The sequence below is a fragment of the Drosophila mojavensis genome, unplaced genomic scaffold (genome assembly GCF_018153725.1).
Source record: "Drosophila mojavensis isolate 15081-1352.22 unplaced genomic scaffold, ASM1815372v1 contig_74, whole genome shotgun sequence".
NCBI classification, from domain to species: Eukaryota; Metazoa; Arthropoda; class Insecta; order Diptera; family Drosophilidae; genus Drosophila; species Drosophila mojavensis.
In genome coordinates, this window is record NW_025318899.1 from 15482998 (window position 1) to 15499333 (window position 16336).

At 36.7% G+C, this 16336-nt stretch overlaps 2 protein-coding genes across 5 annotated transcripts; both read left to right on the top strand.

Annotated features, from left to right (window-relative positions):
• The first annotated feature begins 27 nt into the window (after window positions 1–27).
• Window positions 28–2385, top strand: LOC6582655 (cationic amino acid transporter 3). Of its 4 annotated transcripts, none has more exons than XM_044010404.1 (5): window positions 28–232; window positions 289–376; window positions 427–1081; window positions 1136–1648; window positions 1710–2385. In XM_044010404.1, exons 3-5 carry the CDS (start codon window positions 472–474, stop codon window positions 2327–2329), a joined length of 1743 nt encoding a protein of 580 aa, XP_043866339.1. In that variant the 5' UTR covers window positions 28–232; window positions 289–376; window positions 427–471; the 3' UTR covers window positions 2330–2385. The 4 variants fall into 4 exon arrangements, with proteins under 4 accessions (XP_043866339.1, XP_015018036.1, XP_015018034.1 ...); XM_015162550.3 differs by having other exon boundaries at window positions 462–1081; XM_015162548.3 differs by lacking the exon at window positions 289–376 and having other exon boundaries at window positions 28–242; window positions 400–1081.
• A 9130-nt stretch (window positions 2386–11515) lies between these two features.
• Window positions 11516–12818, top strand: LOC6582656. Its single transcript, XM_032731197.2, has 2 exons — window positions 11516–11623; window positions 11948–12818. The coding sequence occupies exons 1-2, from the start codon at window positions 11621–11623 to the stop codon at window positions 12605–12607; spliced, it is 663 nt and encodes a 220-aa protein (XP_032587088.1). The 5' UTR covers window positions 11516–11620; the 3' UTR covers window positions 12608–12818.
• Window positions 12819–16336: the final 3518 nt, after the last annotated feature.

The window sequence follows — 16336 nt, forward strand, 5'->3', positions numbered from 1 at the left end:
TCACATCATTTACAACTTTTATGCCAAGTCAATATAGCCTAGGTTTTCTTGTTTGATTTATATTTTAAATTTAAAAATTATATGACGTATAAATTAATTTTACATAGGTTTGATTATTTATAAATGATGAGCTGTTACAAGTTAATTCAACGCTAAAGAATAACGACTAAAGCAAGAAATTAAAAAAGGAATTTCGAAGCGTGAGCATATTGAATCGTAGCTGTGATGCAGGGTATCTGCTAGTTAGTCAAGTATCTTGTTCTTTTCTTAGCCTATCTAATCTCTTAGATTCAACATACCATCAGTCGAAACCTGTGTAGAAAAAAGATAAAGAACTGATTTCTAGAGCTTGATCAAATATTTTACTTTGCTAAACGTAAATATATTTCTTTTATATAGCTGAGATAAAGCCTAACTGAGGCTCAGATAAATTTGATTTGATTGCCAAATTTGCGGTTAAGGAAATTTACAATGTCGATATGTGAGCGTATGAAGAAAGGACGCAGGGTACCTCCCGATGATATCGATGACTCCAAGCGTTACTTGGATATCTACAAACTGATTGCGTTGGGCTTGGGCGGCACTTTGGGTCAGGGCATTTATGTGCTGACCGGACAGGTGGCTCGCGAGCTAGCTGGGCCGGCAGTGACCCTGTGCGTTTTCATTGCGGCAGTGGTGTCGATGCTTGGCGGCATCTGTTATGCGGATCTATCCTCGCGAGTGCCGCGTCCCGGCAGTGCCTACATCTACAGCTATATGATCATGGGCGAGTTTGTCGCCTTCACCGTCGGCTGGAGCATGATACTGGAGTATATGACGAGCACGGCGTCAGCGGCACACAGCCTCGCTGCCTATCTGGATGCCCTATTGGATCAGAGGCTATCGCGGGCATTCCAAAGTGTATTAACTATGAATAGCAAGTACACGTTAGGCTATCCGGATTTTCTGGCCTTGGGTCTGATCCTGTTGTCTGCATGTGTGATTGCCTTCGGCATCAAAAAGTCGTTCTGGCTGAATCTGAGCTTCATTGCCGTCAATCTGATAACCATTTCCCTAGTCTTTATCAATGGCACCACAATATGTATATACACCAAATATTAGCTAAACATTCAACTCAGTCGACTTCCTTCATTAGCCAAAATACAAAACTGGTCTCTCAAATCAAAGGACGTGGAGGAAGACATAGGTGTCGGCGGCTACTTTCCATATCCCATTGCAAAGATGTTCAAGGGCGTGGCTATTTGCTTTTTCGGGTTCGTTGGATTCGATTGCATCACCTCGACGGCCGGCGAGGCCATCAATCCCACTCATAACATACCCATGGCCATTTTTGCCACGATGCTAATGGTATTCTGTACCTACTCTCTGATGAGCACCATACTAACTCTAATGGTACCCTATTATCTCATCAATCCGATAACCCCGTTGGCATCCGCCTTTCAATACCATAAAATGTACCATGTGCATACGTTCGTCACAGTTGGCTCTGTGCTCGCATTGTGTGCATCCCTGCTGAACTCCATGTTCCCGCTGCAGCGCATCCTTCGTGCCATGGCCCAAGATGGCTTCATGCTCAAGGGCTATGCCAGCGTGAAAGGCTGGACAAAGTCTTCTATGTTGGCCACCTTTTTCTTGACCAGCATTGCGGGTAAGTTGATTGAACTTTCTATAATTATATTTATAATACAATTATATTTGGGATTCCCTAGCCGTTGGTACGCTGGTCCTCCATTTCACCTTCTCGATACAGCTCTCCATTATTGGCGTCTTGCTGGACTATACCATCGTGGCCATTGGCGTTGTTATGCTGCATTACAAGAACGATCGCAAGAATGAGAATGAGGCCGTGGAGGAAATCAACTTCAAAGTGGTGATGCGTCAGATTTGCAGTGGACGACATGGCAAGAAAGCGAATACAGTGTCTAACTACATTACGCGTTTATTTCTAATCATTTTTATCGTCGTCTCTGTGCTCTTCTGCTTGGCCTTCAAGTGCTTTACCATCACTCATCAGCTGTGGGCCATTGTGCTGGCCACCTGTTTCGCCGTGTTGAACATCGTCTGCGTTATCATAATTGGCATACAGCCACAGTCAAGCGCCTTGCCGCCATTCAAAACGCCTCTTGTGCCGTTCATACCCTGCGTCAGCATTTGGATTAATATTTTTCTGGTATCCACATTGTCGTGGCTGTGCCTTGTGCTTTATTTGATCTGGATGATAGTCGGCTATGTCGTATATTTCGGTGTAATTACCGTAGATTTTTTAGAGAAAAGGATCACCAGCAAACTGGCTAAGCAGATGATTGACAGCTTCAAATTTCTGGTGTGAAATATATGTGCTTTCTTATTTTTGTACACAATATGTATAATAAAATTCAAAAATAACGCTATTAGCTTGATGACTACAGTCGACTCCAAATAGTTGGCTAACCAGCTTAGTTAGATGGCAAATAAGCTGGCTTTGTGCACCCACGAGTCTCGACTCTCGACTCTCGAGTCTCGGCTCACGGCCCTCAGCCTTCGCTTTTATAACGCAGTTGGGTAAATAATACAGAGGCAAGTCAAAAACACAGACTCGAGCTGAAAAGCCAGATGAAAGTTGCTGGGATAATGCCAACACCAACACCAACACCAACATACATAAGCACACACACAAGCGAACTTGCTCATGTGAGCCAAAGGAGTACGGTCAACAAAGCCTCACTGAGAAAATAAAATCGTTTTTGTGTATCTTTCTTTAGACACGCTTTCCACTGGCCATTTGTTTTTTCTTTTTTTGGTTGTCGGACTCATTTATACATTTCTCTGATGCTGCGCCCTTAAAGTAACCGCTGGCGACCGTTACATTTCTTGCAGTGTATTCCCTTTTGACTTTCTGTAGCATTTATTGTGCTCACATCTGCGTATGAATGCAATTTTTCACACGCTGTCATTTAGCGAAGCTGCCTTTTATTTCTGGCAAGATTAACGCTCTTTGCTCTGAGCAGCTTAGTTTCAATGAGAGAAAGAGTTTGGGCAAAATAATATAATTTTCAATTAACCGAAATTTTTCTTTGTGCTGGTGATTTATACAAAAATAAATAAATCGTATAAAAATATATATATATTGACCAGTTTATTCATGTAAAAAAATAGTCTAGTAGTCAGTCCAATATTAATTTTAAACTGTTTGCCCTTCGGCCAGCATGACGTATGCGCAATGCCAATGCGGCCGCCTCAAATTACAATAAGCGCTCAAAAGTATGCAATGCAGTTCGTTTCACGCAAGCGATCAAATAATAAAATTGGCAGCCTAAAAGCAGGCAACGCAAAATCAACAATTCGATAGCCAATTGCTGCATGATGCTCTAACTTGAAAGAGAATGTCAAAAAATGCATGTGAAATGCTAATATTTAACATTCAACAAAAGCATTAAAAGAACAGCTTATTGTGTATAAGACTTTTTTGTATAAGAGCTGCAAAATGCTACTAAGTTGTTTTATTTTTATTTTGAGCGGTTGTTTAGTAAAAAGGTGAGAGTATTTGCTGGGTTCAAGTGTTAGGTAAGCCTCGCCAAACAAAACGCTTTAGAAGACCACACACACACACGCACAGGCGCACTCGCACACCACAAACAAGCACACACACATGCGCATACAGTGGGCAAAAGAGATAGGCAAATGCAAATGCAAATACAAATACTTATACGCGTGACTGTAGCTGTAAATAAATAAACAATAATTTGAGCCACGTTTATGTATACATGTGTGTGCGCATGTGTGTGTGTGTGTGTGTTTGTGTGCCAGCATAAAATGTAATGCAAACGGTATTGGTAGAGAGGCAAGCGGCTCAACATGAGAAGCGGCTTGGAGCGCTTGGCGCGTTGCGGTTTCATTTGTGAGTTTTAATTAAATACGTTTAAATATTTGTTATTTCCGACAGGCAGACAAACCAAACGACCATCAACAACAACAAAAACAGCAACAACAATAATAATAGCAACAGCAACAGCAACGGTGAGCTTCAGCAACAGCCACCTGGCAAATATTAGCGAAAAATTAGCAAAGTATTTTAAGCGCAACATGTTCGTCCTGTGGTTTTTCAGCGTCAAATCCTCTCTGGCCGTGCATCCATTCTCCTGCGGCACTCAACTCCCATCATGCACATCATTTTGTGTGCTCGTTGCGTGTGCATTTCATTTATTTATAAATAACGCATAATTAATTTAAAATGCGTGCCTGAAATTGTCGTTAAGTGCTTAATCCTGTAACATGCTACGGCTACGGCTACGGCTATGGCTACGGCTACGGCACTAGCGTATCAAATAAAGAGCAACAACAAAAAAATAAAACAATATTGACGATTTTCAGCAACTGTTTGGAAATTCAATTCGAAAACAATCCAGCTGCATTAGCATTTCTAATACACCAATTATACGGACATTGCAAATATTTGTAACTGAATGGAATTTTTGATATATTGCAGGAATTTCGTTTAGAACTATAAAAGATTTTGTATGAATTATAGGATAAACTGGAAAATTACTAAGCATTGTTATTGGCATTTAAGTCTTTCAACTGATAAAGAAATTAATAAATAAATTTGAAACATACATTTTACTGAAAAATTAAATATAAACGAAATATTAAAAATGTTATTAAAGAAATTTAAAATAATAATAAGTTAAATAAATTTTTAATTGTAATACAGAACTTAATAAAATATATAATTATTATAAAATATATAAATATTATCCTTAAGTATAGCAGGGCAACAAAATTTAGTACCCTAGAATTAGATTATTTTATCCTTATGTAGACAAAAAATATTGTTATTAAAATTATTATTACTATTATTTATAAATATTTAATTATGGATTTAATATAATATACTTCCATTTCAGTTTCTATTTCTGCTGTCAATAACTTATAAACTTGAAGCATTTATTTAAAACAAATTCCCTCGTCAGCTCACAGAAGCCCTAACTCCGAACTCATCTTTAGGCCACAATAATGTTCGAAACAACTTCTGAAACCTGCGAAAAATTTGCTAACGATTATCGCCTAACTATTGCGGACCACGCCCGCAGAGCCAAAGCCGCTCTCACTCTCTCCCTCTTTCTAACTGTTTAGTGTCCATGCTCAAAGTCAAAAAGTTTGCAAATTTAACATGCGGTCAACGAAATGAAATTAACTTTTGGCGCGAATGAAATGATGCTGACCACAGCCCGAAATAGGCTTTCTTTTTTTCAAATTTTAATTGGAAAAATATGTGAAGCTGACTAGGAAAACGAATGCCTGGGGGCTAGACTCTATAAATACCCGAATAATAGGTCGATCTGCATCAATTAAGAACATAATCCGCGCATTATTCGAATAGTATATAAATATTATTTGACAGCGACCCGAACAGCAAAAACTGTCGTCGAGTGGTTAACTGCTGCAGAAGTGGAGAGCGGGCGCAGTGATGCAAGGGGCGTGGCATGACGTGGCTTGTGCAGCAATCCAGGCTGGGGATTAAGGGACCATTATGTGAACATTTTCAACATATGCTAAACGAGCGGAATAAAAAAGACGACAACAACTTTTGAACCATGTCATGTGGCGGGTCTTAATGATGTCGCTGATGAGGACAGCGGATGCGGATGCGGATGAGGATGCGGATGTTTTTCCGCTGGGAATGGGCAGCAGCTGATGATAATGTTGATGACAGGTGCTGCATAACATTTATGAACTGCAAGGACACACCAGCCAAAAGCCCGCTTGAATAGCTGTGATTAAAATGTGGGGAAATTGATTTTACTTGTGACTAAACAGATTAGAAAGCAGAAGCAATAAAAATTTGAATTTGAATTTATAGAAATTTATAGAAGTATATCATATTGTTATTTTGCTTTTACGGAAATTAAATGAAATTATTGTTCGATATTAAAAAGTAATAAAATCTGCTTCAAATCTACTACCTAAATCTACTACTAATATCTACTACTACTATCGACTATTAATATCTCTTAGTAATATCTACTACTACCATTTAATACTAATATCTACTACGACTATATACTAATAATACTACTACTACTAATATCTATTAGTAATATCTACTACGACTATTTACTAATACTACTACTACTACTAATATCTATTATTAATATCTACTACTACTAACTACTACTACTATCTATTATTAATATCTATTAGTAATATCTACTACGAATATCCACTACTACTATCTACTACTAATACTACTCTACTAATATCTATTACAAATATCTACTAGATAGTAGATATCTGCTAATACTACCTACAATTGTTATCTACTATAGCTATCGATTACTACTATTTATGAGTGAGTTCTACTACTATTATCAACTATGTAATACTATCTATTACTGTATCTATCTTATTTATTATCTACTACTATTACCTTTTACTAGCTACTCTTCTCTACTTCCCACTTTTACTACCTACAATTGTTATCTACTATAGCTATCGATTACTACTATTTATGAGTGAGTTCTACTACTATTATCAACTGTGTAATACTATCTATTACTGTATCTATCTTATCTATAATCTACTACTATGTACCTTGTACTAGCTACTCTTCTCTACTTCCCACTTTTATCTATATCTACTATCTACTATTCACTCCTCTTTACTACACCTATATGCATATTATGCTACTTTCTACTGCTATTACTACTATTACTATTATTAGTAGACTCCCATACCTTTGTATTTTTTGCTAAACTTTCTATCTTTTGTCATGCAAATATATATCATATATTATACACTCCTAACTAGACTGGCCAAATGTTTTGCATTTGTTTTTGATTAGCCATGCACAACTTCCATTGCATGCAAGCATTGTCCATGGAAAACCATTTGATGTCCTTTTGATCTTTTCATTACGGTCAACAGAATATACATACTATAATCATAGTTGGCCCTGTCCGCCGTTGCCTATTTTTGTTGTCATTGTTGAAAGGTGCCAGCTGTGCAACAGTGCGTATGATGAATTTGGTTAAATGCCTCAATGCGCGACTCTGCCTCCACAAAACCAGAAAAGCATTTCAGCAATGTGTAGGCCACACAGATACACACACACACACACCTACATATTTACACATTCCTATTTACCCTTGTTAAATATTATTTAGCTTGTTTATTTTGTCAGCCGCCTGCCGTGCATAAATAAATATAAATTGCAAACCATTTTTATGCGTTTATATATTTAGTCACATCAAATGCAATTAGCGCGCGTTCAGCTAGCCCAAAAGTTGGCAGCTTAATTGCCAGTCAGAATAATAGATTCGAAAATATTTGTTACAACATAAAAAGGGATTCACCGAGAGGAATATATAATATGTGACAGTCTTTCTCCTTTCGCTATGCTAACTCTCTCTATATATAGGCTCCCTTCTAATTGGATATGTTGACCGCGTGAAAACTCAATTTACTTGTAGCTTGGCTGGACAAATTTGGGTTTCGGCCATGTCAAATGCCATCAATTTGGCCAACAATATTCACGGCAATTAACAAATTAATTGCCTACTTTGAGGTTGCACTTGAAGCCAGCACACACACAGACATACGCACACAGAGCCCACACACATACTTGGCAGGGCAGGCTTTGCTGGTTAAGCTAATTCCCAATGGCATCTTAGTTTTATGGCCAACACACAAACACATCAGCGACAACAACAACAACAATGTAACCAGAACGCAAATGCTGAAACGCTAATGAAATTTCCAAGCTGAGCTGCATAGCTGCCCAGGGAGTACAACTTCTGCCCGGTAGGTGGCGTATTTGCAAAGCTTTTAATATAATGACACATTATCATGGCAGCGAGTCAAAGACACACGAGACGACGCACAAACACACACAAGCACACACACACATACCCACACATGTACAGATAGACAGGCAGACAGCATACTCACACACAGTGACAATTGAGGGCACGCATAAGCGGATAAGTTTGGCCTTGTGTGCGAGCGAGACAGCGTATCGGAGCTATGAGCTTGGGAGAGAGAGAGAGATAGTCAGCAGATCTGGTTACTGCAATTGTGTTTGCTGTTGCCTACCCTTTACACAGGTTGTGTAAGCTGATGCATTGATAACGGCAACTGCTAGAGGTACACAGATTGAAAGTAGTTTCTCATTTGCTTGAAATATATCGCATGCCCGTGTGCCGTGTGCATGTAAACGCATTGCAAACGACAACAGCTAAGAGAGTAGTTCATATTGGCTCAGAATATATCGTATGTTGAGTTTCGGAGACCGTATGGAAGGAGAATGGATAGACTGGATGCTTAAAATACTTCAGAATATTGTAAGTCGAATATTGTAAGTCGAATATCGTAAGTCGAATATCGTAAGTCAAATATCGTAAGTCGAATATCGTATGTATAATGCTATTTGTCGAATATCGTAGGTAGAATATTACATGCCGAATATCGTATGTAGAATATCATGTGTAGAATATTATATGCCGAATATCGCATGGCGAATATCGTATATAAATATCGAAAAGCTATGTTACCAACTTACTGAATAGCACACTCTCGTTTGCTTAAATTATATTTTATATCGTATATCGTATTTATATTGCAATAATTTCAGTTTTAATCGACTTTTATATGATAAATATTTAATTGTATTTACTTATTTTCATAAAATTTATTATTTGTGTTCACAATATGTTTCCATAACGGTAAATCCCCCACACTTTTTTTTTATTTATTTAATTAACGTAATTTATTTATGCATAAATTCTATTAGAAGAATATCAAAAGCCAGACTAATTATATTAAAATGTTATTAAGTAAATAATTAATTATTGTAAAAAAGTGCAATATTTTGAGTATTAATGTCTGGCAATTGTAATAAATATATCGAGATTAGTGCGCAATGTTTTTTCAATATATCAAAAACTCGTTTTTTGCCGCATATTTACATTGATGTCTGCATCGCTCAGCCATATAGTCAGAATATAGCCGTCGGTCTATTTGAAATGGATTTACTGTCGATTTATTACTGCCGTTGTATTTGTTATTGTTCATGTTGCTGTTGCTGCTGTTGCTGCTGTTGCTGATATTACGCATACGTCCTGTGTGACGGCCTATTTGGCTGCAACAACTTCCACGTTTGCAAAATGCGATTTAAATGCTTTCCTCCACACCCCTCGCCACACGCCCCCCTCTCCCTCCAAAAAAAAGATGGGACTGCAAACAAACAAGTAAACGTTGCTGCTGCTGCTCCTCTATCACACGATGCATTTCATAAAATATGCAACAGCAGCAACGCTTGTTGCAACAATGACAGTATCAGCAGCAGCAACAGCAACAATTACAACAACAACAACAACAGGAACAGAAATTGCCAGCGCATCCATTTAATTTCATTTTAATGCACAGCATATCCTGGCAAAGGTGTAGTACCTCTGCCACGTCTCCCTACTCCAGCATCTCCCCTCTCCCCTCTCCTCCCTCCTCTCTCCCCTCGCTACCTTTTAGCCATTGTCCTTATGCAGCGTGTAAACAATTTTGCCTTATCAAACAATCGAAACACTGCTCGGCAGTGGGCGTGGCCAATTAAATGACTCTGGCACTGTTTAATGCATAACTCTTGGCCAGCTGCATATTATTGCATTTACTGCAATTGTGTCTGTTGTTTTTGTTGCTGCTGTTGCTGCTTTTGTTGTTGTTTTTTATTATTTTTTTTTATAATTACTGTCATTTGTATTTGCGCGCTGTCTGTGTTTGCCAAGTGTTGATCGCATTTTTATATGCACTTGAAATGAATTAATGCCGGACAGTGTAGCACACAGTGTAACATAAATTGGGTCTAAGCAGCTTCCACAAAAAAAAAGGGTTTGTAAATTATTAATGAGAAAACAGGTGAACAAATGTAATGAAATGAGTGCGAGTCGATGAAAGCGACAAATGGAAAGTAGAGGGAAGCACATACGGTAATATTTGATTGGAAACGTATTTTTGGGTGGTTTTTGGATTACAATTTTAAATGATACTAGTAAAAAGTTGGAATTCCTAGGGAGTTTTTATGTTTTACAGGCAAAATATATTTTATCTTTAATGGGAAAGATATGAATATGGGTATATATTTTAGCATACCTAAATATTTTAAAAATATATTGGGATATTCAAGATAAAGATCTAACAGTAAATATAAGCATTACGATTTTTACATATTTTTTTTTTTTACATATATGATAAATTTTATAATTATCATAATTTGGAATCAGCCAAAAGCACATTTCCATACAATCTTTTGCATCTTCAACTGGAAAAGCTAAAATGGTATAAAATATAGCTACATATATAATTTATATAAACAATTTTTAATATAGAAACATAAATGTTTATATTTAGGTAAGCGTATGATTCCATTTACTTTTAAAATTTCTAGAGCAGTCAACATGGTATGATCTATTGACATCAATCAAATATATTCTTAAGTAATTTCTAATAGGATGCAAAACCTACTACATCTTCGATTTTTTGCTTCTACTCCACTTGAGACCAAATATAATTGTGAATAATAGCTTTAAAAATAAATCGCAATTTGGCCAAAAATAGCCAAAAGAGACTTCAATGTTTAATTTTGGCAAATGCTTCAGAACAGACTTCCAGCAAAAAAACACAATAAAAGTCAGTGTAATAAGCATTTTAAGATGTATTTAAATTATAACTAAATGATAATAGCTCAATAGTAATTACATAATAATGCGCAGCACAAAATGATATAATAATACGCATAATAATGCTCTGTTAATAGCTTCAAGTGCTGCGCACAAAGCAGGAAACAAAATCGATGAAAAGCTAGCAGAAAATAAAAAATAAAAATTAAAAAGAATTAAAATTCAAATATGAAATCTGTAGCAATCTCCAAGGTCAGAGAACGTTTCAAGCGTTCTAGCGAGGTACTCGAGCGAAGAGGTTCTTGAGTGCGTGTGCTAAAAAGCTGTTAAGAATTGTGGAAAAAATTAACTATGAAAATAGATCAGCATATTATTAACAAATCAACAAATTTATGAAACGTAATCTGTATCCATTGTAAGCGGAACTCTAAACGGTAGCCAATCTATATTGCCAGCAATTGTAATGAAAAAACGTTTCATTTCAAGAGACGAACAAAAATCGTTCCACTTCACATGCAAAAACCTGATCCAAAAATAATTGTGCTCAAGTGCGTGGCCAACTAAGAGTTGAAGGCGGACGTTCGTTCAGTCGAACGAGAGGCGATGCTTGGTGGTTGTTGGTGGTTCGTCATAGCCACATTATCAAGTGGTTAATAGAGCCAAAGACGGGCTGTCGTCATCTCCAGCTCTTTGGCTCTTGTTTTATTTATTTGTTTTTTGTTTTTTTATTGATGCGCACTTGACTTGGCTCTACATTTAATTTGTTTAATTGATTTTTTTATTTCAATTATTATTTTTGAGACTGTTAATGAAAACCAGATTTGAGCTACGGATGTTCCAAATCCAACAATTTTCGCTATAAATACGCTTTGCAAATTGGACCAAGGCATCATTGGGTTCAATACCTACGACACAGTAACATCTTCAGTCCAGTTCGCCTAGTTCGCTTTGTGCTAAAGAACTAAACTTACAGCATGGTGAGTGTACTAAAGAGTGTGCAGAAACGATTTGGTACAAATGTACTAAAATTTTAATATACTTTTGAGTATATGCTAAACAGTTCTAAATATGTTTAGCCTACATGTACTAAAGATGTACTAACATGTGCTAATTTTTTATAACATGTAAGCAAAGTGTCTTGCAATTTACTAGTACTTGTGTGCTTGTAAAAAAAGCTCTAAATATTTTTTAGAACACATGTTTTTAGTTCTTAGTAATTATAAATTGAAAGTCATTGAACATCTTTAAATGTTTTTATTTTAAATTAAATTATTTATTATATTTACTCTCTGCTCCCATAGAAACTTTTTGTCGCCGCACTCACCCTCTGCCTGGTGGCCTTTGCCGCTGCTCAATCCGCCGATCCCGCTGTGCAGGATCCCTCGGTGGAGTATCTGCCACCCGTTGGCGATGCTGAGGCCGCTGCCCTGTCGGAGGATGGCTATCGGTATAAGACGGTGCGTCGCCTGAAGCTGCGCCATCGCCGCGAGGTACCCAGCCAGGAGTATCTGCCACCCACTCAGGAGTATCTGCCACCTTTGGAGGGCGAGGCTGTCGACACTAAGGTCGCCGATGATGGCTACCGCTACAAGACCGTGCGCAAGCTCAAGTTCCGTGCCCGCCATCGTCGCGATGTCTCCGAGATCGCCGAACCCTCCAGCGAATATCTGCCCCCTGTTGATGTGGAGCTGGCCCCCGAGCTGAAGACCGTCCTGGGCGCTGATGGCTACCGCTACAAGACCGTGCGCAAGCTCAAGTTCCGTCGCCATCGTCGTGAGGCTGAGGCCGAGGAAGCTGCCGCCGTTGAGGCCAACAACGAGTACCTGCCCCCCGCTGAGACACCAGCTGCCGATGCTGCTGAGGTCAAGGCTGCCGATGTGCCCGCCGAGGGTACCGAGGTTGGCCAGGATGGCTACCGCTACAAGACCGTCCGTCGCATCCGTTACCGTTATCGCCATTAAGCTGCCGCTGCTCAATTCCCGAACTTAGGCATATTGAACCAAATTGATCCTGATAGTACACAGAGTGTGCCAGCCAAGCAATGTAGAAGTTTCCCTCACAGTTAGTTTCCAATTGCTTGGCCAACATTCGCTACGAACTTTTGCCTTTTATTAATTAATTGCCTTTTAGAATTTTTTGTCCCTTTAAATCCCTCAAAAGCATATCGAATAATAAAGTTTATTCACGAAAAAAGAAAATTTGTTTAATTATTGGAGATGCATTGAAACATGAATGCTATTCATACATAACCAGGAGAAACAGCAAAAACAGGGTAAATAATACATATAAACATGTTTATTAATTTAAATATGAATACTATTAATACATACCCATCATGCATAGATGCACTATTTTTTGGTGAATAATCGCCCCACTTTTCACTGAAAAATAAGAAAATGAATTTTATATTAGTTGAAGAAGTAGAAAAAAAAAAAACGATAAAATAATATATATGTATTTATATTAAATCATTCATTTATTAATTTTTACATTTATTTACTAATATATTCAATCACATTCCTTAATGATTCATTCATTCATTTAGTCAGTCATTCACATATCAATTGAATTATTTATTTAATTGCTCATACCTTAATTAAATTATTAATTTATTCATTCAGTAATTAATTATTTAGACAGTTTTTTTTATCAATTCAAAATAATATAACCAGTGCAGTCACTATTTATTATTTATTCAGCTATTCATATATTTATACGTTCCACATTCAATTCAAACAACATTCCTACATCTGTAGATTTCTATGTCTAGAAAACATCTTCAATAAATTTGCATGGCATTTGAACTAGATCCAATTTGACGGCCCTTAAAGACTTTTTTTTTTGGCCTGCTCTATCATCCATTAATGTAATCATCATCAACGTTATGAACCTTATTGCCGTTGAGTTGTCTCTATTTGTGGTACCGAAAAATCAAATCAAAATCAAGTTCTTTGGCAAATTGCGCATTAAAATGGCAGCCAAAGAGGCCAAGAAATAAATACGGCTAAAAAAGGAGAGAAAATATACGTGCATACAAAGGAAGCCAATAAGCAAAACTAAGAAGAAGAAAAAATTGGTATTGAAATCAATGGACAAGTGATGGCCAACGAGAAGAGAGAATCAAACTGTGAGCAGCGAGCAGCAAAAGCGAGAAGCGAAACTCTCGCTCGAAAAAACTTTTTGCAAATTGCAAAATTCTATTTAGAAATGAAGTGTTTGCTTTTAGGCGCAGCAGCAGCAGCAGCAGTGGCAGCTTCGTTGAGCTGGCAAAGTGCAACGACTCAACGAGGGCCTTGGCTTCCTGGCGCCCTTTCCCCCAACTCCCAGACCCGCTGAAGCGTCTTTCGTTGGTTTTCGGTCAACTTTTCGTAATATTATTTTGCATTTATTTGCACAGCGTTCGCATTTCTTTGTTTTCTTTCATTGCTTTTGCTCAAAAAATAATAAAAAAGTAGAAATGTACGTCGAATTACAAGATGGCAGACGGTCCACAGCATACCTCTGTCGGCCGTCTCTCTCTCCCTCTCTCTACTGGCCAAGTAACGTAATTGGGCGCTTGACTTTATGAAGCAGCGGCTTGAAAAGGTTGAACAACCAAAAAACTTTAAAAGTTTCTGTGAATCTGAATTTTACAAATGGAATTACCTAATTTTTAATCATAATCTGATAAGCTGTTTAGAATAAACTAAAATTTTGAGGTGGAAAAATATTAAAGAATATTAATACATATAAAATACTTTATAAAGCTATTGGCTTGATTTATGGTATTATAAATTATTCAATTTATTTTAAAATTTGACAAAATTAATGTTGCAAATTTTAATTTGAAAAAATTGTATTTTTATAATTTAAATAAAATTAATATAGATAGTTTTTTTTTTTTTTAATAAAATTATAAGTTAATAAATTTTAAATAATAAATTTAATAAATAATAATTAAATAATTGTATTTTATATGTACGTTTTTAAATTATTTTTTTTAAATAAATGAATTTTTAATAATTATACAAAATATTTTTTTATTTTTTATATAAAAAAAAGAGTTTAGTAAAAATATAAATAATGCAGAACTATTTAATCCATATTCAAAAACTTAAATACCACGATAATATAAATGTCATATAATAGTGAAGCAGCTTAAATTTCCAATCAGATTCGATTATAACTGATAAGAATTACGTTAGTCTAGGCTCGAGCAATGCAAACAATTTAGATGCGAAGACATTTGATCAATATGGCCAAGGGGTATTTGAGATTCGCCAAATCCAATTAAAATCAAAAGACAAAATCATTGTGCTTTGGCGTGTGGCATAAACAATTATGACGCTTGACTGCGGCTGTGGCATGTGGCAAAAGGCAGATGGCAAATGGCAGGTTCAACAATTTATTGAAACTGAATTTGAGTTTGAATTTACCGGCGCACTTCACAACTAATTTCATTTGTGGCGACTCCTAATTGCAGTGTGCCACGTGCCACAATGGATGCAACGGCCACTGAAGCAGCTTAAGTAAATTATCATATTTGTTTTGAGACTCCAAATTAATTACTTAAATAGCTGAAATATAATTATGTGCGGAGCTTATTGAAAGCCTTTGGCGCTTATCTTTGCTCATTTGGCTAAATGTCAAACGGAAGCGAAATGTTGCATGTGCCACAAGATAATATTTAAATGGATTCTTAATGGAAACACAAACAGCTGCGTCGACGACGACGACGACGGCGACGACAGAACAGATAAGTCTGGCAATCAAAAATTGCGTCTTTCAGACAGAGACTCGCTCGATTTATGAGTCCAAGCCCCAAGACGGCTTTGCCTTTAAATACTTCACCTCAATTTGCAAGCAAATGGCAGAGACATATAAATTGAAAAAATACCCAAGTACTTACTCTACTCACTCATTGAGCACTACTTCGCTAGGCGAAACTAGAGGCGGAAAAATTGAAAAAAAAAAAATATATAAAAATTAAAAAAAAAATAGAAAGCAAATGTATTGAAAGCAAGAAAAGTTGCCTATGTACAAAGCGTAATATTAAATAATTCATTCACAACTCCCCAACTTGCCAAACTTTTGCCCCTGGGTAAAGTTTTTCTGTATTTGACTTTTGACTGCTTTTTTTTTTTTTTTTTTTTGCTGCCTTGATGATGTTGTTCTCGTTGCCAATCGTTGCTAATTGGACCAAGCTGGGCCAGAGATTGCAATAAATGGCAAGTAAATGGTCAAGAAATGGCTAAAAATCAAGCAGCTATTAAAATTCTCGAGTCCCAAAGTTAAATGGCTCATAAAGAACGAAAAAGTAGTTGAAATAAAAAGCAGTTGGTAGTAGAAAAATTGGTTGAAAGCATTATTTTAATTAGTTCCAAATTGTTAATTAAATGTTCGAGTGCTGAGTGAAGCTTGAGCTGGCACATGATCAAAAATGTGGTAAAGAAAGTAGTAGAAAAAGCCGAATTCGCAGTAAACATAAAGCAGCTAAGGTAAGTAACTGGTATTCAATGTTCTGTGAGCTTCAAAGTGAAATGAATTGGCTTAGCAAGGAAATGGTAGTAGACAAAGTAGTAGTAGTAGTAGCAAAAGAGATCAAACTTATCAAAAAACTAAAGAAGCAGGAAAAAGAAATAAAGATAAATACTTAAGTCTTTTTAAACCTTAACATAAAAAAAAACTGCTTAATACAAAAATAGTAGTAG

Excerpts from the sequence above, each read along its gene's own strand:
- LOC6582655 (XM_015162548.3), top strand. The coding sequence starts at position 472 with ATGTCGATATGTGAGCGTATGAAGAAAGGACGCAGGGTACCTCCCGAT. Across the intron at positions 1,082-1,135 it reads TATCAATGGCACCACAATAT|CCAAAATACAAAACTGGTCT; the intron begins GTATATACACCA and ends TTCCTTCATTAG. Across the intron at positions 1,649-1,709 it reads TTTCTTGACCAGCATTGCGG|CCGTTGGTACGCTGGTCCTC; the intron begins GTAAGTTGATTG and ends GGGATTCCCTAG.